We start from the raw sequence: 26,970 nt of genomic DNA on the forward strand, positions 1-26,970 counted from the left end.
TGTTGAGGATAAAAATAAGGTGACACATTTGAAAAGCACATTGATTTCTTAAGGAGAGGGACTTAAGTCCTAAGTGACTGTTGCCATCTATCCATTCTTTTATAGATAAATCCATAATTTATCGACATCCTGATTTTAGAATAGAATTTTTGGTAATTCAGACCTCTTATTTGCAAAGCTAATTACAAAGAAAGTGGAAGTCATGGAGATAGGCTCGGTATACTAGCAGTTCAGTAAATGCTTAATGATGTGAAATTAGTTGAATCTGTCTCATCTGTTTTATATGGAGGGATCTTGACACACTTTTGAGAAAAGTTTTAATAGCTGAGATGCTTGGATATTCCATATATTTTAAGTAGTACTGAAAATTGTGCTGCCATAGTTTTCATTTATATATAAATGCACATATTATTATTTCTGCTGCTAAGCATGGCTAGTATTTATTCGAGTGCTTATTATCAGTTTTTAAACCTTCAGACAAAATCTTACCATCTAATGTATAAATATAGGATGTTTTGGTTTTAACTATTGTGTTTAAGTGCAATTCTAGGGCTAGGGCCCGTCCTCTTGGTTGTCTCCTAGCCTTCTGTAGTGGCCCCTGAGGCATCACTGAAGTAGAAGGGAAGAAACTAAGTTTTAGAATAGTTAAGTAAAATTATCAAGGTCACAGAGCAGAGCCAGGCATAAGCCAGGTCTTTGTAATACTACATCTGTCTGTAGCATCTCTGCTACTATGAATAGTTGCAATGTAATACATAGATATATTTTCATTGTTTATTAAATGTAATAAATTGTTTCTAAGTCTTCTAATAAATTTTAACATATTTTGCAATATAACTCTTTTGAAATGGTATTACTTGATATTAATAAAATAATTTATGTCTTCTAGACTCATTTTATTAGTGCTGCACTCAAGACTAATAGTTTTCAGCCTGCTAGTATACCTGCTTTCAAAGCAGTTGAAAAGTATTCTGTGGAAGCAGAGCATCCTAATCTTAGTAGCAGTAATGTATCTTCACATAACGCATTCATTTTCAAACAAGGTAAATATATAGTTCTCTAATTAATAAAAGATGTCACTTAGGAATTTTCTTTGTGTCATATAAGCTTAAAATTTGTTTACTAGGTTGTAGGAGATTGTTCGTAAAATTAGTTCTCTTTTTAGGTCAGTTTATTCGTAGGTCATTTTTAAACTTGTTAAGTCAAATTATAGGCCATGTCCTAATTTATGGTTTTAATTAATAGCTTTCAGTAAAACTGTCAGATTTTATTTTATGTTGTTGCTGTTATGTGCCGTCGAGTCGGACCCGACTCATAGTGACTCCACCTTGGGTTTCCGAGGCAGTATCATTATGGAAGTAGATTGCCCCATCTTTCTTCTGAGGAGTGGCTGGTGGATTTGAACCGCCAGCCTTCTGGTTAGCAGTCAGATGCCTTAGGCACTTTGCTACCACAGCTCCCTTTATTTTATAGCACTAATTATAAATTTAGAAAAATTGGTTATCTAGTATCAAAAATGTTTGTAATAAGTAGATTCTCCAGTTCTCTGACAAACTGCATGTTTACTACTTTTTTTTTTTTTTATTCTGTCAGGAGAGAAACCACCTAACTACAATCATAAACTACTTCTAAATATTTTCAAAGAGTTAGTAATGCAAGTCTGTCTTAATAGAATTTTTAAGATCTCTCTATATAATAACAAAGGAATATCAAGTTTTTTGTTTTTGTATTAAACCTTTGGAATGTAGAGTAAATGTGTTTCCAACTTAAGAAAATCAAGAGTCTATTCTTTAATAATGTAACAATCCATGTAGTACAACATCCCCGACATTTGATTTGTTTGAACCTTATTCTTAAAGTTTCTTTATGATTATGAGGGGCTTTATATTTTGCAGCAAATCAGTGATTCTTAAAAAAAAATTATGAAGAAGTAAATATGACTCAATTTTTAAGTTGTAAAGGAGAGAAAATAAAGCTGAGGAAGTTGTGACTTACTTGCTTAGCATTATCTGACTGAACTATGTCTCAGTATGACCTAGCCATGTACCTTCTGTACATGCAGACACTTGTTCATACTCAAGTCCAGCAAAGATTTTTATATCTCTAGGGTTGCTATAAGTCAGAATCGACTCAGTTTTTTTTTTTTTTTTTTTTTAATGTGCTTAGTAGTAACTAAGGAGCTCTGGTGATAAAGTGGGTAAGATATTTGGCTGCTAACCATAATGTCAGTGGTTCCTACCCACCAACTGCTCCAAAGGAGGAAGATGAGGCAATGTACTTCTATAAAGATTTATAGTCTTAGAAACCCAATGGGGGTCACTATGAGTCAGAATCGACTTGATAGTAGTGGTGGGTTATAGTAGTAACTAAAGGGGGGTCTCTTACTCTTTAATTGGTTATAATTTTTGTTTTTAGACTTGAATTTTAAAGAAAAAACTTCTATGATGAATTTATTTCTTTGTATATTTTTGTTACAGTAACAAATAGAAAAAAATGAGTGAGTTAAAAATTCAACAAACTATTTTTCTATGCTTTGTCAACTTCCTGCGCATACATCATTTTAATATAGTTTAATTGTAGCATAAATGTAATTTTGTGTGAATCATTATTTCATAATTTATTTCACCATTATCCTGTTGTTGGACACTTAAGCAGTTTTTAGGTTTTTTCCATTATAAATAATGCTGTAATGAATATCATCATCTAGTTTTCCTTCTTTTAGGTTATTTTTTTTAGAATAAATGCCCAAGAATAATATTACTAGGTCAAAGTGCAAAAAAATTTTAAGACTTCTTATACTTATTGGCTGGAGCTCTGGTAGCGTAGTGCCTAAGGCATTTTACTGCTAACCAGAAGGCTGGCGGATCAAACCCACCAGCCACTCTTTGGAAGAAGGGTTGGGCAATGTACTTCCATAGTGATACTGCTTAGGAAACCCAAGGAGGGGTCACTGTGAGTTGGGTCCGACTCCACTTTACATAACAACACAACAACAACATACTTACTGGCAAGGAAACTCTGGTGGAACAGAGCCTAAAGCGTTTGACTGCTAACCAGAAGGTTGACAGTTCAAACCCACCAGCTGCTCTGTGGAAGGAAGATGAGGCAATCTACTTTTATAAAGATTTACCGCCTAGGAAACCTAATGGAGGTTGCTGTGAGTCAGAGTTAACTCGATGACAGTGGGTTTGGTTTTGGTTTATGTTTATTGGCCGATGGTTTTATCATTTTTCATTGCCATGAGCAGTGTATGGCTATTTTTACTACAGCTTCTATAGCCCTGAATATTATCATATTGATTTATTATTTAGTAGTTACAAACGTGAAATATTCTTACAGCCTTCACTCTTTTGATTTCTAGTAAGAATGAAGTTATTTCTATGTATACTTGCAAATTATTTGTATATTGTTTACATAATTTTGGTTTTATTTTTAAAGACTTAGAAGAGCAACACTCTAAACTTTTTAAAAATTAATTTATATTTATTATTTTCTATTAAAGCACCTTTAAGAGAGGTTGAAGATACAGGTTTTGATAAACAGAAATCACCTTTGGAGACACCAGCACCTCGGAGGTTTGCTCCTGTGCCTGTTTCAAGGGATGGTAACATATCAAGGAGAGAATATCCTATGGAAGAAAAAGAAAATATGGAGGTGTCAGGTCATAGAGGTAATAGAGCAGTTATAAATAGAACCCACTGATTTTACTAGACTTGTCTTAAATTAGGAAATAGTCCGAGCTCCTTACTCATAATTTAGAGTTCTCTATGTGCTAAAGACTAAGATACGCCTAACCCACACCATGGTATTTTCAGTACTATCATATGCACGTGAAAGCTGGACAGTGAATAAGGAAGATCAAAGAAGAGTTGATGCCTTTGAATGTGGTGTTAGTGAAGAGTACTGAAAATACCATGGACTGCCAGAACAAATCTGTCCTGGAAGTACAGCCAAAATGCTCCTTAGAAGCAAGATTGGCCAAACGTCATCTCACCTACTTTGGTCATGTTGTCAGAAGAGACCATTCCCTGGAGAGGGATATCATGCTTGGTAAAGTGTAGGGTCTACAGAAAAGGGGAGGACCCTCAACAAGATGGATTGACACAGTGACTGCAAGGATGGGCTCAAGTATAGCAAGGATTGTGAGGATGGCACAGGATTGGTTAGTGTTTTGTTCTGTTGTACATAGGGTCGCTGTAAGTCGGAGCCAACTCAACGGCAACTAACAATATGTGCTAAAGTGCTATAGTAACTGCAGTGGGATTTCTGTTTTTAATGTTTTTCTTTGAATTATATATATTGGGTAAAGCAAACTTCTTTAGATTCTTTGTAGTAGGAGTTAGAGGTATACATTTATAGCATTAGTGCCTAAGGCACTTGACTGCTAACCAGAAGGCTGGTGGTTCAAACCCACCAGCCACTCCTCAGAATAAAGATGGGGCAGTCTACTTCCTGTAGTGATACTGCCTCAGAAACAAGGAGGGGTTGCTATGAGTCAGGTCCAACTCGACGGCATATAACAACAACAGCAACAAAATCCTTCCTACAGTTTATTATTTACTTACATGTTTAATGAAAAAAATTTGTTACTAATGAAAAATACTGCTTTGCTGAAGATAAGGCTGATCATTTTTAGAGCATGTTTCTTTCTATTGTCTTTATAGGTGAATTTTCCATAATGAAACCCCCCAAAATTTAACTTTTGTCACTATGTTCAGTTTGGCAAAAGTGCCAATATATGAAGTTATTGATAGAATGAGATCTTTTATAAGTGGCCTGAAATATGAGTACATGCTGTTGTTAGCTGCCATCAAGTCAGCCCTCATGCACAACAGGATCAGACTGTTGTGATCCATAGACCTTTTATTGGCTCATTTTTCAGAAGTAAATCACCAGGCCTTTGTTCATAGTCTTTCTTAATCTGGGAGGTCCCGCTGACCCTAGTCAGCATTACAGGAACACGCAAACCTCCACTGACAAACGAGTGGTGGTTATGCTTAAAAACCAACTCACTGCCGTCGAGTTGTATCTGACTCATAGCGACCCCTCCCTGGGTTTCCAAGGCAGTATCACTATGGAAGTAGATTGCCCAACCTTCCTTCTGAGGAGTGGCTGGTGGATTTGAACCGCCAGACTTCTGGTTAGCAGTCACATGCCTTAGGCACTAAGCCACCAGAGCTACCGTGGTGAGCTTGAGCCCTTCTAATGAAAGTGAATTTGTTAAACTATAAACTTCAATGCTTGGGATCCTATAAAGGCATTCAAGTCTTATCTTGTCACATTTAAAGAGTTTCAAGGAATTAAAAGGCTAAAATGTTTAATAAATCAACCTTACCAAAAAATTTATTTTCTCCTAAAGATGAGTTAGTAGTTGCTGTGAGGAAACATAAAACTTTTCACTAATTTATAAAAGTAGCCCAATTTGCTGGGCTTTGTCATGAAGATATTTCTCATTCCAATTTCTTTTCCCACTGGTGGAAATAAATTGAGACCTAAATTTCCCGATATAATTTTCATGACAAATTGATTGGATGGCAACTGGTATTGTTAGAAATGTATCTCACAAATATAAGGGAGATATTACAGAAAAGAAAAATGAATTAGACTGAAAAATGATTTTATTTCTTCTGTTACAGGAAATGTAAGACTGTTGGAACAAATTTTGAATAGCAGTGATACTCTAACAGGAAAATGTGAATCTTCAGAAAAATCCTCAGTAACTATGTCAAATGTAGGATGGAATCCTGAGAGGAAAGACAGGTAAAATTAAGAGATTGGAATGAAAACTAGATTGAAAAGAGCTTTGTTAGTATTTCTAAAATTCATTTAGGAATTTTAGTAAATTACAGTATTGCTTTTGCAAATATGGTGGATTTAGTTACCATTTCTTGCTACTGATACGGCTTTTTTTCTGTATTTATAAAACTAATATATCTTATTTTTTCAAAATGTATTTTATTAATTTCTAATTGTATCTGGCATTTGCTTAAAAATAACCCCATACAGGGTAGGGAAAAGAAGGATAAGGGAAGGCATATACCTTTTCTTTCATCTGTAGATGAAAGAAGAATGATAACGAGTTAATGATTAAAATAATTAAAAGCAAAAATACATTTATGATATCTTTTATATTTACTTATAGCCTACCTTTACGAGTACTCTTTTTTTATTTCATCTTTGGATTTAAGTTAATAAAAGGATTCTTTTATTCCAGCCTGTAAAACCTTTAGTTTTCCTTGGGAGTGTGTCTGTTAGCAATGAATTCTCTGTTTTTGTTTACCTGGGACTAGCTTACTTTCACATTCATTTTTGAAGAAAAATTTTACCAGATAGAGAATTTTTTTGGTTAACTTTTTTTTCTTTCAATGCTTTGAGTATGTCATCTCACGGCTTTCTGAACTCCGTGGTTCCTAATGAGAAACCAGCTGTTAATCTTATTGAGGATCCTGTGTATGTGATGAGTCATTTTTTTTCTGCTGCCTTCAAGATTCTCTTTTTGTGTTAGGCTTTTGACAGTTGGACTGTGATGTGTGTAAGTGTGGGTCTTTTTAATTTATCCTGTTTGGGGTTTGTTGAGCTTCTTGAATGAGTAGGTAAGTTCTCATTTGGGAAGATTTGTGGTCATTGTCTCTTTAAATTCTCAAATAATGCACATGCCCTTTCCCTTTCTCCTCTTTTTCTGGGACTACACTGTATGTTGCTATACTTGATGGTGTCCTCAGATCTCTAAGGTTCTGTTCATTTTTCTTCATTCTTTTTCTTTCTGTTCCTCAGACTGGGTAATGTCACTCTGTCTTCAGATATGCTAGTTCTTTTGCATTTCAGTTCAAATATGCTATTGAGCTTCTGGAGTGAATTTTAAATTTTAGTTGTTTTGTTTTTCAACTCCAGAATTTCTACTTTTTTTTTTTTTTTAATAATTTCCACGTCTTCATTGATATTCTCTATTTGGTGAGATTTTATTCCTATACTTTACTTTTTTGAATATGATTTCCTTTGGTAATATCTGAATTCTGTTCTGAATTTCCTGCTGTGCCTAAACTTGTCTGGTAATTTTGTCTTGTGATTTTGTTTCTCATATGTTTGAACACATAACTGATTAATTTCATTGCACAGTTCTAATAGGATACTATTTAGTAATGTGTAACTGAGAATGTAACAAAGATTTATGTAATCATATGTTTATTGAATTTATGAAATTTAGGAAACTTCTTTTTTTTTGTAAGTCCAGTATATGGATTGGAATTCCTCAAGGACAATTTCTGTTGACTCTGAATGAGCCATACATACTGTGCTTTTTCCTGTGTATGGGACACATATACTTACTTGCTTCTTTGTGTGTCTCATAATTTTTTTAACATAGTGTGGCAATATGGAAATCAAATCTCTTTTCCACCAGGGTTTGTTGTTACTGCTGGTTTTTTTTAATGACTTTCTTGGACTAATTCTATTAAGTATGTATTCTTTGTATATGTAGCCATTGAAGTCTCTTTTTAGTTAGTTTAGCCAGATAATGAGTGGAAAGAGATTTCCTTAACCTTGAACCAAGAAGGGTTCTTATCTTTATCAAAGGAGTTTGTTTGGGCATGCTTTTGAGTGTTCTGGTGATTTATAAGTCTGCCTTGGTCTTCCTTCACTTCCTACTTATACATAGCTTTAGAGTCTGCCAGATGTAAGAGGTCAGGTCCTTCTTAGGTCTTTCCTTAGCATGCCACAGCCAGGCACAGGACCTTCTAGATCCTAAGGAATATAGTGGAGCTGTTCAAAGCCCCCTCGGAACATCTAATTCCCCACATTTTTAAAGTTTTTGGCCAACCTCTTGTTTACCTCAACTGGTATTGCAACCTCAGGCATTTGTCACTGATGTTTTTCAAAAAGTGCCCTGGGGATAAGGTTTCTCACTCTCAGTCAAGTCAAATAAGGACAAGACCTGTGAATGAAACTTTTGGAAGAGTTTCAAACCCGTTCTGTGCCTTTTAGTGGCTGTGAGGCTGTTGGTTTTCATAGCTATGATGATTGTGATACTGTTGGTTTTCAAGGCTACTGCAGAGCTGAGGAAGAGCAGGTGGAATTGAGATATGTTAAAAATGCCAGAAAGCCTGTTGGTTTCACCAAGAGTTTTTTTTTTTTTTTTAAACAATTTTTGCCAATTTCTTGTTCCTTTTACGGGAGACTAGATTTTCAGAGGTTCTTATTCCACTATTCTAGTAGTATTTCTTTCTTAAAACAAAGCTTTTTTCTGCCCTTTTCCTGCTGTGCCTAAACTTGTCTGGTAATTTTGTCGTATGATTTTCTGTTTTTCATATGTTTGAACACGTAAGTGATTAATTTCATTGCACAGTTCTAATAGGATCCTGTTTAGTAATGCATAACTGAGAATGTATCAAAGATTTATGTAATCATATGTTTATTGAATTTATGAAATTTAGGAAACTTCTTTTTTTCAAATCGTCTATAGCACTGGCACTCTACCTTCTCAAACATTTCCTTCCTGTGAAGAGCCAGGAACAACTAAAGTGACTATGCAGAAATCTGATGATGACCTTCACGATCTTCACCAAAAGAAGAGTGGAACAACTGACATGCTTCAGGTAAAGTGGGAACAGGCTGTGAACACTGATGCTAAAGATAAAAATTATGAAGGAATAAAAAAGTTACGGAGACAGAAAATTAGGGGTAAAGATAAAGACAAGGCACTGAAAAAGGCCTGTCAGCCACATGTGTTCCTTTTAAAAAGCTTTCCAGAACCAATAACTGAGTCACATAGCCATCTCTAGCATTCCATCTTCTTTTGTAGAAGAAGGAAGGAGGAAGTGGGTCATGAATTGCCGTTGTTTATCCATTCCACGATGTCAGCCATACCTACCTATAGCCACCTTGCTCCTATTTTGTTTTGGCTTTGTTCCCCAGGAATAGCGTCTAACAGTCATTGTAATGCCTAGCACTGCTGGGGATTTCCCAGCTTTTGTCATTTAACACTAGTAGTAACATTAGGCTAGCCAGAATGTTACTGGTTCAAACCCACCAGCTGCTGCGAAGATGAGGCAGTCTTCATCTTCGGAAGTAAATCTTGGGAACCCAGTGAGGGGTCGCTATGAGTTGGAATCAACTCATTGGCAGTGAGCAGGTTTTAGTGATACTGCCTCAGAAACCCAAGGAAGGGTCGCTGTGCGTCAAGGATCCGACTTGATGGCAGTGTTTGGTTGGTTGGTTAAATGTAAAGAAATCTTAATTGCTGGGTGTTCTTCTGTGACACTTCAGTTTCATACATGTAGGTGTTAAGATATATCGCTAAAGTATATTGCCCCAACAATAGTAATAGCTCTTATTTGGATTATAACTGTAATAAGGTATGAGTTTTACGTAGTAACATTTTTGCCTTTTTTTTCCCCAGAAGCCAAAAGCATCTTTGATTATGTCAAGGCTCACTGATCTTCCACAGAATTCAGTTAAACTTCAGACAACTAAAACAACAAGATCCGTATTGAAAGATGCAGAGAAGATTTTGAGAGGAGTACAAAACAATAAAAAAGTACTTGAAGAAAACTTGGAAGCTATTATTCGTGCAAAGGATGGAGTTGCCATGTATTCGTTTATCAGTGCTCTGTCTACCAATAGGTAGGGTATAGAATGATGCAATCCTAAGGTTGTTTCATGAAGCTGCCAGTGTTACAGGCTTTCTTAATTTTTTCCGTAAGCATTTCATTTTACTTAATGTGCATTATTGTTTAGAAAAGGCTCTTTTTTATCTTTTAAAATGTGAATTTTATTACAGTGTTGAAATTTGTACTTACATGTGGAATAACTGATGGAAAATTTCCTTCTGTTTCATTTTTTTTTTCTCTGATACATCTCTTCTGGGATCCACATGTATGTTTCAAATGTATATCCTTCAGACTTTGGTTGAAGACTACTAGCATTGGTGTTTCCTTTTAAAATGAAGGATATTGGGCTATACTATAGACTCAAAACTAGGTAAGAGGTGGATTTGATCAAAATCCTATTCTCAGGCCAGTAAGTGCTAATTTAGGAAAAATACCCTTTTCTCTTTTATAGAGAGGTGTCAGAGAAGATTCGGATCAAAAAGATAGTAGATGAGTGGATTAAGACTATTTCTGCAGAAATTCAGGTATGTCTAGAAAAAAACTGAGAATTAGGTGACTTTTCAGAAGATAACACTGATTCAGGTATGTCTAGAAACTGATTCCAATTTATGAATATTTAAAAACTATTCCTTATATGTAAGTCTACTTATAAATTGTTTATTATTATTATTATTATGTTTTGTAATTGTGATTTGGGTGAAAGTTTATAGAGCAAATTCACTTTCCATACAGCAGTTCACATACACTTTGTCTTATGACACTGACTACAGTTTACCACAATGCAATAGCACCCCTCTCACCTCCCCATAGTTACCTTTTCCCTTTGTCCATCCCTTCATGCACTCCTGCCCCCTGAGTTGTCTCCCTGTGCATAAACAGCCTTTTTATTCTCCCATGATTTATTCTCCCATGATTGCTCTCTCCAAGGAGTGTATCTACCTAATGTAAGTGTTCACCTCATATGCCTATCTTTTGTTTGGCTGGAAGCCACAAGAGTGGGTTCAGTTCCAGATCTGAGGGGCAGCTAGAAGCCATAGTCTCAGTGGTTCCATCAGGCTCTATCCGACCAGCAAATCTGGTCCCCTTTTTTTTTCAAATGATTTTGAATTTTGTTCCATATTGTTTTCCCACTCTATCCAGGATCTCCTACCTATATCTTCCTCAGAGTGGTTGACAGTGGTAGTTGGGCATTAATTTTTTTGTGTGTGTGTGTGATTTGGGTGAAAATCACCCAATTTTTTTTGTCATTTACCATATAGCAGTTCATACACATTTTATTTCATGACATTGACTGCAGTCCCCACAATGTAACAACTCTCTTCCCACTTCCTCCCTCTAGTTACCTCTTCCCTGTGCCCTTCCTTCCTGCCCCATGAGGTATCTCCCTGTGCAAATATTGCCCTTCTGATCGCTCATGATTGGTCATTCTAATGAGTATACCTGCCTGATGTAAATGTTCACCCTATATGCTTGTCTGTTATTTGGCTGGAAGCCATGAGAGTGAGGTTAACTAGGGGCCATGATCTTGGGGGTTTTATCAGACTCTATCAGACCAGTAAGCCTAGTCTTTTTCATGATTTTGAGTTTTCTTCCACTTTGTTTATCCACACTGTCCAGGATCATCTTCACTGACCCCTTCCCAATGGTTAACAGTGGTAGCTGGGCACCATATAGTTCTTTTGGTGTCATGGTCGAATAGGCTGAAGTTCTGTTAGTCCCTTGGACTAATTGTTCCCATGTGTCTTTGATTTTCTTTGTTCTTCTTTGCTCCAAATGAGGAGAGACCAATTGTTGCATCTAGATGGTTGCTTGCAAGCTTTTAAGACCCTGTTTGCTACTCGCCAAAGTAGGATGTAGAGCAATGTTTTTTTGTAGTATGTTATGCCAGTTAAGCTTGATGTCCCCTGCAATGATGGCCCTGAGCCCACGGGTCCAACAACTTGCTCCATCACAGTGGTTGACTGTGGCTAAGAAGTTATTGTAACTGCCACTGTTATTTCTGTTTATATGGACATTCTTACAGCATATACAAATAGTATGTAGAAATATTGTCTGCCAGTCTGATATCTGGTCATGTGTATATTCCTTTTTGCCTAGACATACCTGGTTATTCAGCCTGTCTACCCATCTGTTTATGCATAGATTACTGTTTGTTATCACTGATAACACAACTGTGTAAGTCAAAGTGTTTATCATTGTTGTCTATACCTCTTGTGTACCTCTCTGGGTCTTCCTTTTCCTTAGTGTTATTGTGTTGGTCATTTGATTTGGTATATTGCCTTTCCCTTTACCCAAATCTAAATCTTACCTATTTAGAAATTATCTGGTGGAAAGTCTACTTGTACCTTCTTAATTTCACTCTATCACTGTTTATATTTACTTATAATAATTTTATTTAAGAAGTAATGTATCTCCAGTTATATACACGTACGGCAAATTGGTGGATGTAAGTAATTAAGAGAAAATTTAGCAAAAGCATTTAGAAAAGAAAAGAAGTATACATTTGACCCTTGAACAACTTGGGTTTGAACTGTGCAGGTCCACTTATATGTGGATTTTTTTTTTAAGGATTAGTACTGCAAAAACGGCAAGGAGGCCACATGTTCTGACCTCCTAGAACCCCACAAGAGGAAGACAGGATTACCAGCAGTAACCCAAGGCCTATTACTGCAAGGCCAGACATGCTGCCTCCCTCCAGCCCTTTCACCAACTGTTCCTCCCAAAGCACCTGCCACCGTTCTCCTGGGTTCGATAATTCGCTGCAGTGGCCACATGGAGCTCACAGATTATGAGGTTTATTAGGGAAGCACCAGACTACAATTCAAGTTCAGGAAGAACGCTCGGTCTCTCTCCCGGCCCACCGTCCCTCAGCCAACACTCTCTCACAGTCTCTTTCCCAGCAGTGCTGGTCCCTCAGTGTCTTACTCAGCAATGCGTGTTTCTTGAGCCTCTTTCCCAGCAGCACGTGTCTCTTTCCACAGCATGTCTTCCTCAACCAGCAGTCAGAGCGAGTTCTGCCTCTAGAAGGCCTCCTTTTGAGTCTGGCAGGGTGGTCAAACTAGCCAATCATAGCATCAGAACTCTAAGCACCTGAGAGAGTGGGCACCTCCCAGAACATTGTTCTGTGCCACTCCCAACAGAGATACTCCAGGTGGACAACTTTAGCAATCAGGAGCTCCTCAGTTGCTCATAGAAAATCCCACCTTGGAATTTACAAAGACTTAAGGGGTAGAAAAGCCACACTAAGTAATTTATTACACCGCAAGTACCATTTAATAAAATGTGCAGAAACATAAAAAAGCAAAAAAGTCAGATAGAAATTATAATGTATTTCTGTAAAGTTATACTGAGTGTGCCTTCCTCTCCTTCCTCCTCTCCTAACTCATCACCTCTTCTGCCTCTAACACCCCTGAGACAACAGGACTAGCTCCTCTTCCTCCAACTCCTCCCTCAGCCTACTCAACATGAAGACCTTTCTGATCATCCACTTCCACTTGAAAAGTAGTAAATAATCATTATGTCATATAGTAAGAAACTTACCTGTTGTGTATGTGTGAGTATCTTTGTGTGAAAACCCAATAACTGAATGGCAAAACCTATTAATCAACTCTTCATGTTATTGGTAAGGTTTCTGGGCAACAGTAGGCAATGAGTAATTGAGTTTTTGGAGAGTCAAAAGTTATATGTGGATTTTTAACTGCTCAGGGAGTGGTTAGCACCCCTAACCCCCACGTTGTTCAAAGGTCAAGTGTGCTTACAAAGATGTTTTAAGACAGTGGTTTTAGAAGCATTGGCTTGCTAAAGTAAACACAACAAAAGTAAAGGGAAAAACCTCTACAGGTTTTCCAAGGTGACTACATTTATAGAAGTCAATTCCAGATGGAAAAACATGTACTTGCTCACATGATTATTATATTCAAAAAGGTCATGGTATATCTATCTTCAGTGTGGGAAAGCTATTCTTATTAGATGATCAGTAATTTAAAGGAGATTTTTAAAGTTTTATGTATATGGGGGGCAGACAGACAGGGTAAAACTCTGTTTTGGTTGTTTCTCTTAGACTGCAACTTGTTTTTTTCCTGACTGAGATGTAGCTTAGGGGCCTACTCATATAGTAGCAAGTTACAGTGTCAGTTTTGTTTCTGTAGCAATAAACACTGAAATATATTTTTAAGCATTGTTTAAGAATATATATCTCTAATGCAGAAATAGAATTATGAAGAATTCATTTTAGCTACTGTATTATGCAGCAGAAAAAGTTGAAATAACAGTTAGAATATGTATAATATAGTTTTGGCTTTACAGCCAACTGGCAATAAATGTCAGTCTGTTGCTATGAATGCCACGAAAATACGTTTGTTTAAACCTTCAAGTAATTTTAATTTATAAAAATTTTTTTCAGAGTGCTATTATAAAATTGTTTACTTTCTTGGAAACACTTCAAAATTTTTATTTATTTTTGGCAAGTTGTGTAGATTTATTGAGGGTTTCATGGAGAGAGGGAAACACTTTTTAATTTAAATTTTTAAACAGTTGCTACTTTCTTATGATTGAAGCATCAAGAAATATAAAAAGGTTTATAGTGAAAAGTTATCCTTTCAGTCCTGTATTTCCCATCTCTTCTCCTCCATAAGATACGAGTCTTTTCAGTTTCCTATTTGTCCTTCCATGGAATTTTTACTAACGTGTAAGCCAGTATGCTTTATTTATAAAGCTGACTGCTAAACTATATTTTTGTAATAGCAGAAAATAAACTCTCTTTTTTCTATATATGAAAACCTTGCTGCTTGGATACATTTTAAGTAATTTTGATTTTGATTATGTTAAGGATGAGCTGGCAAGGAAAGATTACGAACAAAAGAGATTTGATCAGAAGAATCAAAGGACCAAGAAAGCACAAAATATGAATCAAAATACTAAAACCAGCATTCAAGACAAAACCATGAAGAATGCCATAATTCCAGGAAAACATTGTCAAAAACAAGCAGAGGAGTATTTTAGAAATCCACCTATGAAGAACATGCCTGCTTCAAGCTTACAGAAGGAGAGAAAAGAAGTAAGATTCTAATCTACTTTTATTATATAGATATTACATTATAGTCAGTAATTTTCATTTAGATGCAAATGATCAAGTGAATATGAAAATGTTTTTGAAATATGAAGGACTGTACACTTGTAAACTCTTTAAAATGTTGGTATTTAGGGTTATGAATATCTATAATGTGGAAGACACTGCACACAAAATACATAGTTCCTTCCTTCTGAGGAACTATGTATCTCAAAGCTGAGAATCATAGATTTTAGTTATAGCAGATATACAGTATATCTGGGAGTTCTGGTGGTGTAGTGCCTAAAACATTTGACTGCTACCCAGAAGGCTGGCAGTTGAAACCCACCAGCCACTCCTCAGAAGGAAGATGGGGCAATCTACTTTTGTAGTGATACTACCTCGGAAACCCAAGGAGGGGTCACTATGAGTCGGATCTGACTCAACAGCAGTGGGTATTTGGGTACAGTATATCTAGAGAACACCTTGTCCAAAAATTAAATTCTCTAGTTAACAGTACTCAGGGTTACAGTTCATCTTTGTGTGTGTATATTTATATTTTGTTTGTTTATTTTTAAATTCAACAAGTGTATGTTTTGGGCCTAGTGAGTATGAGGCATAGTACTATGGAGTGCTACATAGGGAATTTGTTAGCTACTTTAACTAGGCCATAAAGTTCTTAATGCCAAATGTGGGGTTTTAGGAAGATCAGTGAAATATCTAATTCAGTGATTGGCACTTAGTAGATGCTCAATAAATGCTATCTTTTTCTGAGGCATTTAACTTATGATAAAAGAGGGGATTAGGAATGTAGAAAATCATTTAAAGACTCAGTTTATCGTTACACTTGAAAGTTTTAAATTTGTCAGGTGTCTTGAAACATTACATTTGATACTGAATATATACTTGGTAATGTAAGAATCCTATGGTGCTTAGATGGATGACTTTTTTTTTTTAACTTTTTATTGTGATTCGGGTGAGAATTTACAGAGCAAATTAGTTTCCCATTCAAGAATTCATACATACTTTGTTTCATGACATTGATTGTAATTCCTACCATGTAGCAGCACTCTTTCCACTTCTTCCCTGTGTTTCTCATTTCCATTCATCCTTCTTTCCTGTCCCTGACTTCTGAGTTTTGTCCCTGGGCAAATGCTTCCTTTTTGGTCTTGTACGGTTGATTGTTCTAAAGAGTGTGTACCTCTCTGGTGTCATTGTTCACCTTATAGGCCTGTCTGTTGTTTGTCTGAAGGATGATCCACAGGGGTGAGTTCATTTCCAGACTTGAAGGTGTCTGAGGGCCATAGTCTTAGGGGTTCTACCAGAGTATCAGACCAATAAGCCTGATTTTCTTTTTTCTTTTTATGATTTTGCGTTTTATTCCACATTTTCTCCCACTCTGTCCAGGATCTTCTATTATGATTCTACTCAGAGCTGTTAGTAGTGGTAACCAGGTACCATCTAGGGTTTTTTTTTTGTTTTTTTTTTTTGTCTCAGGCTAGTAGAGGCTGAGGTTCGTGTGCCCTTTGGACTATTTGTTAAAATGCATCTTCGATTTTCTTCACTTTTCTTTGCTCCAGATGGGGAGAAACCAGTAGTTGCATCTTAGATTGCCATTCTCAAGCTTTTAAGACAGTTGCTACTCAATAAAGTAGTCTTTGTGTTCTTTGTTATGTCAGTTGACCTCTAAGACTATGGTCCTATAAGCCTTCTGGCCCAGTGTTACTCATTCCCTCAAGATATTTGGTTATGGCTGAGAAGTTTTCATCATTTTTCCCTTCTGTATGCTCTACTATATACATTGATATATTTGTAGCATATATAAATACATATGTAGAAATATCCTCTGCCAAACTATACATAGATGACTTTTATATTTAATTTTCATTCTTTTTAAGCACATATTTAAGAACTATATCCAGAATTGAAGGGTACCTTAAAACAAAAGACTTTTCTCACCTGATCGTTCTCAATATAGTAAGCTAGAAAAATGAGGTAAATGCATGTTAGATGACTGTTCTCTTGGTGAGTTGAATAACTTTGACTATATACATAGGGACTTTTGAAAGCAACCACAGTGAAACAAGATGAGAGTTATATGTTACAAATTTATGGAAAACCAGTTTATCAGGGCCATCGCAGCACTCTTAAGAAAGGACCATATCTCAGATTTACTTCTCCTTCTCCCAAATCCAAACCACAGATACCAAAAGTAATAGAACGAGTTAAAGGTAAGGAAACTCATTTTTTTTTTTTTTTGTAGTAAACCTCATTTTTTTATAATCATTTTAATATGTATGTAAAGTTTCATTTTTATTTCCCTTTAATTTATTATTTATAAATAGAGTTCAAATTATATATAGTTAGAGATGGAAAAATAATTCCTTCTATGAAAGGTGTAAAGTCTGGAACAAAGATCAAAGCACAAGGTAGGAGTAAGTAAAAAAGAAATGTAGGGTTAGAAGTTATCTTCAGATAAAACATCATAAAAATTGTATTTATGAGATGATAAGTCTGAAACGATCTAACCACAACTTACCTGTTGGTTTGTTATATTTTGGTGACTTCTGTGTTTCTGTGGTACTGGAAGGTTTGCCATCAGTAGTTCAGATACCAGCAGGGTCACCCATGGTAAACAGCAGAGCTTCTAGACTAAGACTGACTAGGAAGAAAAGCCTGGCAATGTGCTTCCGAAACTTGTCGCTGTTCTTGTTAGGCACCATCCAGTTGGTTCTGGTTCATAACAACCTGTGTACAACAGAGCAAACACCACCTGGTCCTGTGCTATCCTCACAGTCGTCATTATGCTTGATTCCATTATTGTAGCCACTGTGTCAATCCATCTCCTTGAGGGTCTTTCTCTTTTTTGCTGACCCTCTACTTTACCAAACTGATAACCTTTTCTAGGGACTGGGCCCTCCTGATAACATGTCCAAAGTATGTGAGATGAAGTCTTGCCATCCTCACTTCTAAAGGAAGTTCTAGCTGTACTTCTTCTAAGGCAGATTTGTTTGTTCTTCTGGAATACTCAGTATTCCATGGTATATTCAGTCCATGGTATATTCAGTATTCTTCATTAACACTATAATTTGGCATCAATTCCTCTTTCGTCTTCCTTACTCATTGTCTAGCTGTCACATGTGTATGAAGTGATTGAAAATATCATGGGTGGGATCTCACACACCTTAATCATCAAAGTGACATCTTTGCTTTTTAACACTTTAAATAGACCTTTTGCAGCAGATTTGCCCAGTGCAAATTGATTTCTTGATTGCTGCTTCTGTGGGTATTGTTTGTGGATTGAAGTAAAATGAAATCCTTGACAACTTCAGTCTTTTCTCTGTTTATCCTGATGTTGCTTATTGGTCCATTTGTGAGGAATTTTATTTTCTTTAGGTTGATGTATGAGCCATACTGAAGGCTACAGTCTTTGATATCCAGAATATTTGATATAGTGTTGGAAGATAGGTCCCCTAGGTTGGAAGGCACTCAAAATGGACACTGGCCACAGTAATGGAGTGGAGCATACGATGATGGTGAAAATGGCACCAGATTGGGCAACATTTTGTTCTGTGCATGGAGTCACCATGAGTTGGAGCCAACTCAGTGGCAGCTAGCAACAACAGTCTAAATTATAATGTGGAAGAATGAACACTTCCTTGAAGACCTTGGTTCGTTATGTTCTTATGAGTAGAAATGTCAGCCATATATAGTGTATTATCATAAAAGAGTATATGTGCACTTCTATAGTTTTGTTTGTTTATTCTCAAAGAGCCTTTGGTGGCAAAGGTGAAATTCTATTACTTTTGTATGCAGTTAAGAGTATCACTGCATATTTTGACTTACATCTACCATTTCAGTGGCTGTATCTAAATATAATTGACATATCTAAATTTAACATTGGTTAAATATTGAGTCTTCCTTTTTAGAAGTTGGAGCCCTGGCAATTGCTTCAGTCCCCTCTTCTTCCTAAAGTTAAGTGAGCATATAGGATGCCAAGTTATCCAGAAATTGTACTGATACTATTTCTGTAAAGCATCTAGGTTATTAATGATATTTACTTTAATACTTTCTCTTATTGTAACTTTGCTATCAACATACATTTGGGGATTTGGAAGTCTTTGTAAAAAAATAACTTGAGGTTTTAAAATGCATTCAAATCCCAACAAACAACCCTGATTTGATAGCTTTTTCAATAGTAGAAGTGGGCCTTGGTACCGGGTATCTTCCTTCATCCATTGTCGTGGCTTATTCTCAGTTCATTTGGATCTCTGCTCTTAGGTGTTAGCTCCTCAAAGAGATCCACTCCAATCATTTTATCCAAATAATCATCTCCTGTCCTTCTCTAGCCCCTCGCATTGCCTAATAGTTCTTCATAGCCCTTTCCTTATCTGATATAATATTTTTATTTGCTTGTTTTCCTTACTCTACTGTAAGTTCCATGAGGATAGTTGGTTTATTCAATGCTATATTCCCTGTGTCTGGAACAATGCCTAACATATTCACTATTGAACAAATACATTTTAAATAAACACTCAATAAATATATTCTTCTGAAGAATGAATGAATATCAGAGAACAGAATGAACAAATACAGCTGTGGTAGTAAAGCAGTAATTTTTTTCTGGGGATCATAAGCAAAATGAAACTATATTTAACATTCTAGATTCATAAAATCACCAATATGTTAAAAATAAAAATGTAGTAGCAGGACATTATTTAGAATGTATTTTAGCCCCATTTCCTTTGTACTTTTTCTTTACATTTCTCAGGTTCCATGGAAATCTATACACTTCTCTAAAAAGACATTCAGCAAATTTCTAATTTTTAAAGAATCAGGGTATAATTTCTATATAGATTTCTTTCATAGGAATGAAAAATGTAGCATGATACTAACTTCTGTAAGGTTTCAAGAGAATAGTTTGGTTATTTGTACATCTATTCAAAGGATAAAGGCTGGTTATTAGAATTATGTCATGGGTATAGGTATAATGGGAAAATGAAAAACAAACTCAAATTGCAAACTGATTGTTAAGTTTTTTTCAGGTATGGAAAAAAACTTAATGAGTTTAAAAATATTGCCTGAATATTCTTCAGAATCTCCATTCAACTTTTTTCTCTAGTTGTTTTATTTATGGTATCATAGTAGCTGTACAAAAAGTACATCTATTCAGAGGTTGGCAAACTAAGGCCTGCAAGCCAGCTGCCTGTTTTGTAAATAAAGTTTTATTGGAGCACAGTCATGTGTATCATTTATGTACTGTCTATGTCTGCTTTCATGCTACATGGCAACATTGAGTGGTTGCAGCTAAGAACTTTGGCACATATGCCTAAGCTTTTTTTTTTTTTAAAGAAAAAGTTTGCCAACCCCTGATCTATATGTTAACTTGTAATTTGTGGGCTATAACTTTATATAGGATGAGATATTTCTATAAAGAAAGAATTGCTGTATTTCTATATGGTTGGATAATAGAAGTTTAAATAATAATCTGCCATTGATGATGATTATAGGCACTAAAGTCAAGTCAATAAGAACACAAACTGACTTTTATACAACAAAACCTGTGAAGGTGGATTCTAAAATACAGCACTCTCTTACTGCCCTGCCTCATGTTGATCAGCAGCAGTATGTGTTTAGCCCAAGCAGAGAACTCCCTACTCATTCAGGTACACTGGAAGGTCATCTAATTCCTATGGCAATTCTTTTAGGTAAGAACCAACAAAATATATTGGGGTAAAATTCAATTAAAACTTATGAATGTATTTTATTTTTATCAGTTGTAGAAGAACTTACAAATAATAGTCACTTACCTTTTTCTGTGGGAGCTCTTGTAGCATAGTGCTTAAGGCACTTGACTGCTAACCAGAGGGCTGGTGGTTCAAACCCACCAGCCACTCCTCGGAAGGAAGGTTGGGCAATCTCCTTCCGTAGTGATACCGCCTCGGAAACCCAAGGAGGGGTTGCTATGAATCAGATCCGACTTGACGGTAAACAACAACAACAACACCTTTTTCTGTATATGTTGTTTTGATCTGTAGGGAGACTCTCACTATGTATCTTATTCTGTGTTGTAGCAATTTCTGAAATGATGGATTTTTGCTGCAGTCTCCCAGAAAGCATTCTTTTAGTATTTGGTATTTTGCTGTAGGTGAAATGAAATAAACAAAATCGGCATGTCATAGATGTTTGTAATAATTTCAGTAATTTTGATTGGTTTGTTAATAATGTTACATGTTAGGGAAAGTTCTTTCAAGCACTTTTAGGTACTGTTTAGTTTTGTTGTGGTAAGCAAAACTTATGTGGTTGTATATTCTGTTTATTTATTTGAGGTTTCTCATCTTGTTAAAAATTGAACAAATCATATTTGCCCTCACACCAGCACTTCAAATCTAGTTAAAAATCATTGATTTTCCTTTTTTGACTTTGATGGATGGTTTAGATATGAGTTTTATTTTTTAACATAAGATAGAGTTTTTAAAATTTTTGATATTCTATATTAATGACTTGTCAACTTGCTAGCTAATGTTTGTTCAAAAGTGCCTTCAAGTACTTTAATGACTAACACTTACAGTCTTTACTGGGTGCCAGGTCGAGTTCTAAGCACTTTATACATTAACTCACTCAATCTACCTTATAAAGTTGGTGGTATTATACTAATTTTTTAGATGAAGAAACTGAGGTAGAAAGGAGTTAAGTAAAGCATCAAAGGACGTACTACTAGAGTTGAACAGAATTCACACCCAGGCAGTCTGGCTTTAGAGTCTGTACTTTTTTTTTTTTTTAGGATTTGGGTGAAGATTTACAGAGTAAATTCACTTTTCATACAGCAGTTCACATATACTTTGTCTCATGTCATTGACCAAAATTTACAATGCAGCAGCTCCCCTCCCACTTCCTCCCCATAGTTACCTCCTCCCAGTGTCCATCCCTTCATACTCTTCTGCACCCTGAGCTATCTCCCTGTGCATAAGCAGCCCTTCCTTCTCCCATGATTGTTCTCTCCAGGGCGTGTGTCTACTTGAAGTAAATGTTTAACTCACATGCCTGTACTTTGTTTGGCTGGAAACCACAGTTGTGGGTTCAATTCCAGACCTGAAGGGCAGCTAGGAGCCATAGTCTCAGTGGTTACACCAGGCTCTATTGGACCAGCAAACCTGGTCCCCACCTTCTTCTTCTTTTTTTTTTTTTGCCTCCAAATGATTTTGAGTTTTGTACCACATTGTTCTCCCTCTTTATGCAGGATCTCCTACATCCCTTCCAAGTGGATGGCAGTGGTAGCTGGGCACCATCTAGTTCTTCTGGTCTCATAGTTGTATAGGTTGCAGATCGGATGGTGTACCAGTCGCTAGGACTGATTGTTTCCATTAATTTTGGTTTTCTTCTTTCTTCTTGACGAGGAGAGACCCGTTGTTGCATCTAGATGGCAGCTTCCTAGCTTTTAAGGTCCCAGTCGCTAGTCGCCAAAGTAGTAGGTGGAACAATGTTTTGTATAGTATGTTATGCCAATTGAGCTTGATGTCCCCTGCGACTATGGTCCCAAGCCTAGAGTCTGTACTTTTAACAAGCATACTGTACTGCCCCCTTTTACTTTGAAATTTAGGAAACAAGTGAAACTTTTGAAGTGAAAGCTAATAAGTTTTTGAAAGTTATGATAGTTGCCAAGTAGAAAGCCTACATGCTATTGGTAGTCAAGCACTAGTATTTTGTTGCTGTTTTATTATTTATGTAAAGAAATTTATTTCATTGTTGCTTTGCTATGATTTGGGAATAAAAATAAAAAATAATGCAATATACTTTTGTCCTGGGACAAATTACATTACATCTCTAAACCTATGTTCCTTAGAATGTGGATAACATCAGTACCTCACAGACTTCTTTTGAGGATTAGATGGCATATATGAAATGTTTGTATAAATAAACAAACAAACAAAAAACAAACCACTGCCATCAAGTCAATTCCGACTCAGAGTGACCCTGTAGGACAGAGTAGAACTGCCCTATAGGGTTTCCAAGGCTGTAAATCTTTGCAGAAGCAGATTGCCTCGTGTTCTACCTGTGGAACAGCTGGTAGGTTTGAACTGTTGACCTTTTAGTTAGCAGACAAATGTGTTAACCACTATGCCACTAGAGGTCCTTCCCTGTACATATAAATACCTAATAAATGTTGTTTGCTGCTGAAAGGATGACTTAGTGAGTATGTTGATAGTGATGATGATGGAGGGAAAGGTGATTGTCAGACAGTAATTTCTTTTCATGTGAGAATTTAGCCACAAAGATCTAGGTGGTGTATTAAATCTTCCCATTTATATTTGAAATAGTTGACTCATTTTCTTCTTCAAACTTCATAGGACAAACCCAGAGTAATAGTGATTCCATGCCACCTGCTGGAGTCATTATAAGCAAGCCACACCCTATAACAGTGACTACTTCTATTCCTCCATCATCTCGAAAACCAGAAACTGGAGTAAAGAAACCTAACATAGCAGTTGTAGAGATGAAGTCAGAAAAGAAGGATCCTCCTCACCTTACTGTTCAGGTATGTCTCAGTGTATTAGCAGAAAATTTTAAAAGTTCTTTTTTTAACATTAGTATTTAAAATCTATTACATTGCTTCTTGACAACTTTACTTTTTTCTCCTTCCTTAAAACTGTGATATTAATGTGATGTCTCTATCTTTGTTCTGTATGATTTGAGCTACCTCTTTTAGCTAGTTATTCATTTCTGGGTGACTGGATAATATTCCAAAGGGAACTATTTAACAGTATATTATAATTAATTTTAAAAGAGTTAACCTATATATATAAATATGTAATTCACACTTCAAACTTCACTCATACAAATATATTGAATGAATGGAGAGAGAAAGCTTACTTCTTTATGTGAAGACTAAATACTCAAGTTGTCAGTTCTTCCCAAGTTAATCCATAATTTTGATTAATAGTTAATTTTAAAAGCATGAGTTTTTTTTTTTTAAATTGAAATTTAGGATGGTTTTGATACCTGAAAGAGTAGAGGGTATAAAAAAATCAAAGGGTATTGTCACTGGTACAGTATAACAGCATTTTACAGATAGCCTATTACTGTTAAAAAGGCTTTAAAAATAATGTAAAATGTGGTGAACACGTGATAAATAGATGAGAAATGGAAGACTTAATGTAAATAAAATAAGGTATATAATAATTGGTTAGTAACATGGGAAAAAAGACTTTGACTTCTACCATTTAGCAATCTAAACTAGTTCCCAATAGACAATGGCTAAAGTATAGTTATAAAATAAGAAAACATAGAAGAATTAGAAGATAATTTGGTAGAAGTTTTATAAAAGCTGAAGCTAAGCCTAGATATGAGAGAAGAAACTTAGATATGATATAAAAAGGGATTTGAATCTAAAAAATAAAAAATTAAATATGTAAAAAATTCTAAATAAAAAGGAGAACATATGAAAGGAATATATTATTAGTAAAGGATTAATTTTTAATTATAAAGATTTCCATAAGAAAAAAATTTTTAAAAAGAAACTATTTAGATACAAATCCAGAAATTTTCGAAGGACATAAATAAGAGTATAAAGAAGAGGAAGTAAAATTTATAAGCAAATAAATCGAATATTTAAAATCTTGCTATTGGTCAAGATAAAGGAAATTAAAATCATAATAATGTACCTCCATTTTTAAACTGTTAATGTTGAAAAAAATTATTTAATTTTGGTAAGCCTTGGATAAAACTTAGAATTGATTATGCATTTGATGGTATGTTTGCTGTTGCTGTTATTTGCCATCGAGTCAGCCCCGACTCATAGCGACCCCTCCTTGGGTTTCCGAGGCAGTATCACTACGGAAGTAGGAATGCCCAACCTTCCTTCCGAGGAGTGGCTGGTGGGTTTGAACCGCCAGCCTTCTGGTTAGCAGTCAAGTGCCCTAGGCACTACGCTACCAGAGCTCCTATAAATTGTGCTTTGCATATAATTTTCAAGTCTTAAATATTCATACCTTATGACTTAAGAAGTTATCCAATACTTGGCTCTCTAGCATAATGAAGTAATTCAAATTTTGGGAAAACCTATATATAAATAAGTTTTTAACAGTAGTATTTGTGATGGTGAAAAAAATTGGGAATATCTTAAATATTTATCAGTAGAAAAAGGACTAAACAGTTCAGGCATATATATGTTTGTTGGAATATTATACAGTCATTTAAAAATGCAGTTTTCAAGTCTGTATATGGCAACATGATAAGGTGCTATAACCTAAAAATAATGAAAAATTTGAGGAATGAAAACTTTTAGATTTTAGCTGTGTACCAATCCAAAGAAATTTGTGTTTCTCCTTTATTTGCTATGTATTTTATAATTTAAATTATAATTTATAATTGGAAAGTTTTGGTATCGAACTTCCCAATAAAGAAATTAAAGGACATGCTTTGTTATCAGCATATAGATAGACAAGTATAGATATTTGAGTTGAAATGATAAGCAAACTGATGTTCTCTTCTGTTTTAGGTATTACCCAGTGTAGATATTGACAGCATTTCTAATGGTAGTGTTAATGTCAGTCCATCTCTTCCTACTCCCAAAGAAGCATCTTCTCCTCCTTGGCAAGCCTGGATACAGGTATTTTTCAGAATTGTACCATACTATTGTTAGCAATGTGTGACTACAGCTTTTAATTAATGTTATTCCATGGATATTTGAACATAACACTCACTAACTGCCACTGAGTCGGATCCACCTCATAGTGACCCCTCCTTGGGTTTCTGAGGTGATATCACTACGAAAGTAGATTGCCTAGTCTTCCTTCTGAGGAGTGGTTGGTGGGTTTCAACCACCAGCCTTCTGATTAGCAGTCAAGTGCTTTAGGCACTACGCCACCAGAGCTCCCATTTGAACGTAAAGAAGATGAAAATCCTTACAACTAGACCAGTAAATGACAAACATCATGATAGATGGCAAAGAAATTGAGGTTGTCAGGAATTTCATTCTTCTTGGATCTAAATCAGTGCCCATGGAAGCGATAGTCAAGAAACCAAATGATGTGTTACATTGAGCAAATCTGCTGCAAAATATCTCTTTATAGTTTTTCAAAGCAAAGATATCACTTTAAAGGTTAAGAAGGTGAGCCTTACCCAGCCAATGGTAATTTTAGTTGCCTCATATACATGAGAAAGCTTGGCAATGGGAAAGGAAGTCCAAAGAAGAACTGATAATTTCAAATTGTGGTATTGGTGAAGAATATTGTGTATACCATGAACTACCAGAAGGATGAAGTATTTGTCTTGGAGGAAGCACAGCCTTAGCAGTGAGGAGGCGAGACTTTGTGTCACTTACTTTGGACACGTCATCAGGAGTGACCAATCACTGGAGAATATCATCATGCTAGTTAGAGGGTCATTGAAAAAGGAGGATACCCTCAACTAGATAGATTGGCACGTTGGTCCATATAAATCAGACCTTGCTCATTGGCACTTAGCAATTCCATATAAAGCCTTCTACTTCTTCTGGGCTCATAGTCATATAGGCTGAGGATCACATGGTATACCAGTCCCTTGGACTAATTGTTTCCATGCATCTTTGGTTTTATTCATTCTTCTTTGCTCTGGATGAGGAGAGACCCATAGTAGCATCTAGATGACTGCTTGCAAACTTTTAAGATACCAGTCACTACTTGCCAAAGTAGGATGTGGAACAATGATTTTGTGTAGTATATTATGCCAGTTGAGCTTAATGTCCCCTGTGACCATGGTCCCAAGCCCACAGGTCCAACTGCTCGCTCCCTCTGGGTAGTTGGCTGTGGCTAAGAAGTGACTATAACCTTGTCTCTTGTCAACTCTACTGTGTACCTGGAAATTCTTACAGAACATATAAATACACTTGTAGAAACCTTGTCTGTCAACCCTATTCATGGGCACACTACCCCCTGCATAGCCATACCTACTTGTTCAGCATATTGACCCATGTATCAGTGTTTGCCTTCATTGACAATGCAGTATTGTATGTGCAAAAGGGTTCATCTTTGTTGTCTGTATTTGCCTTGCACCTCCCTATGTCTTCTTCTTCCTCAATGCCACCTTGTTGATCACTCATATTTGGTACATTGCCCTTCCCTTCACTCAAATCAATAATTGTCTCTACCTGTCTAGTAGTGTCTCCTCCCTCCCCCCCGTCCCCGATAACCAACAAAGAAAATTTCTTTCCATATAGAAACCTTACCTTGACTTTTTACAGTAATGGACTAATACAATATTTGTTCTTCTGTGATTGACTTATTTCACTCAGCATAATGTCCTCCAAGTTCATCCATGTTATGTGGTGTTTTGCAGGTT

The 26,970-nt window shown here is 35.9% G+C and overlaps 1 protein-coding gene across 1 annotated transcript in view; it reads left to right on the forward strand.

Annotated features, from left to right (window-relative positions):
* KIAA0586 (KIAA0586 ortholog) overlaps positions 1-26,970 on the forward strand; it is a 151,040-nt gene that overhangs the window by 9,311 nt on the left and 114,759 nt on the right. Inside the window, exons 5-15 of the mRNA XM_042782432.1 lie at positions 890-1,043; positions 3,503-3,670; positions 5,637-5,760; positions 8,459-8,591; positions 9,398-9,618; positions 10,057-10,129; positions 14,434-14,661; positions 16,709-16,883; positions 20,163-20,360; positions 23,001-23,188; positions 25,151-25,261. Of these exons, the coding sequence (XP_042638366.1) occupies positions 890-1,043; positions 3,503-3,670; positions 5,637-5,760; positions 8,459-8,591; positions 9,398-9,618; positions 10,057-10,129; positions 14,434-14,661; positions 16,709-16,883; positions 20,163-20,360; positions 23,001-23,188; positions 25,151-25,261 (1,773 nt within the window). The remainder of the gene's footprint in view (positions 1-889; positions 1,044-3,502; positions 3,671-5,636; positions 5,761-8,458; positions 8,592-9,397; positions 9,619-10,056; positions 10,130-14,433; positions 14,662-16,708; positions 16,884-20,162; positions 20,361-23,000; positions 23,189-25,150; positions 25,262-26,970) is intronic.

The sequence above is a fragment of the Orycteropus afer genome, unplaced genomic scaffold, assembly GCF_000298275.1.
Source record: "Orycteropus afer afer isolate SDZICR_OR568_19922 unplaced genomic scaffold, OryAfe1.0 scaffold00314, whole genome shotgun sequence".
Lineage (NCBI taxonomy): Eukaryota > Metazoa > Chordata > Mammalia > Tubulidentata > Orycteropodidae > Orycteropus > Orycteropus afer.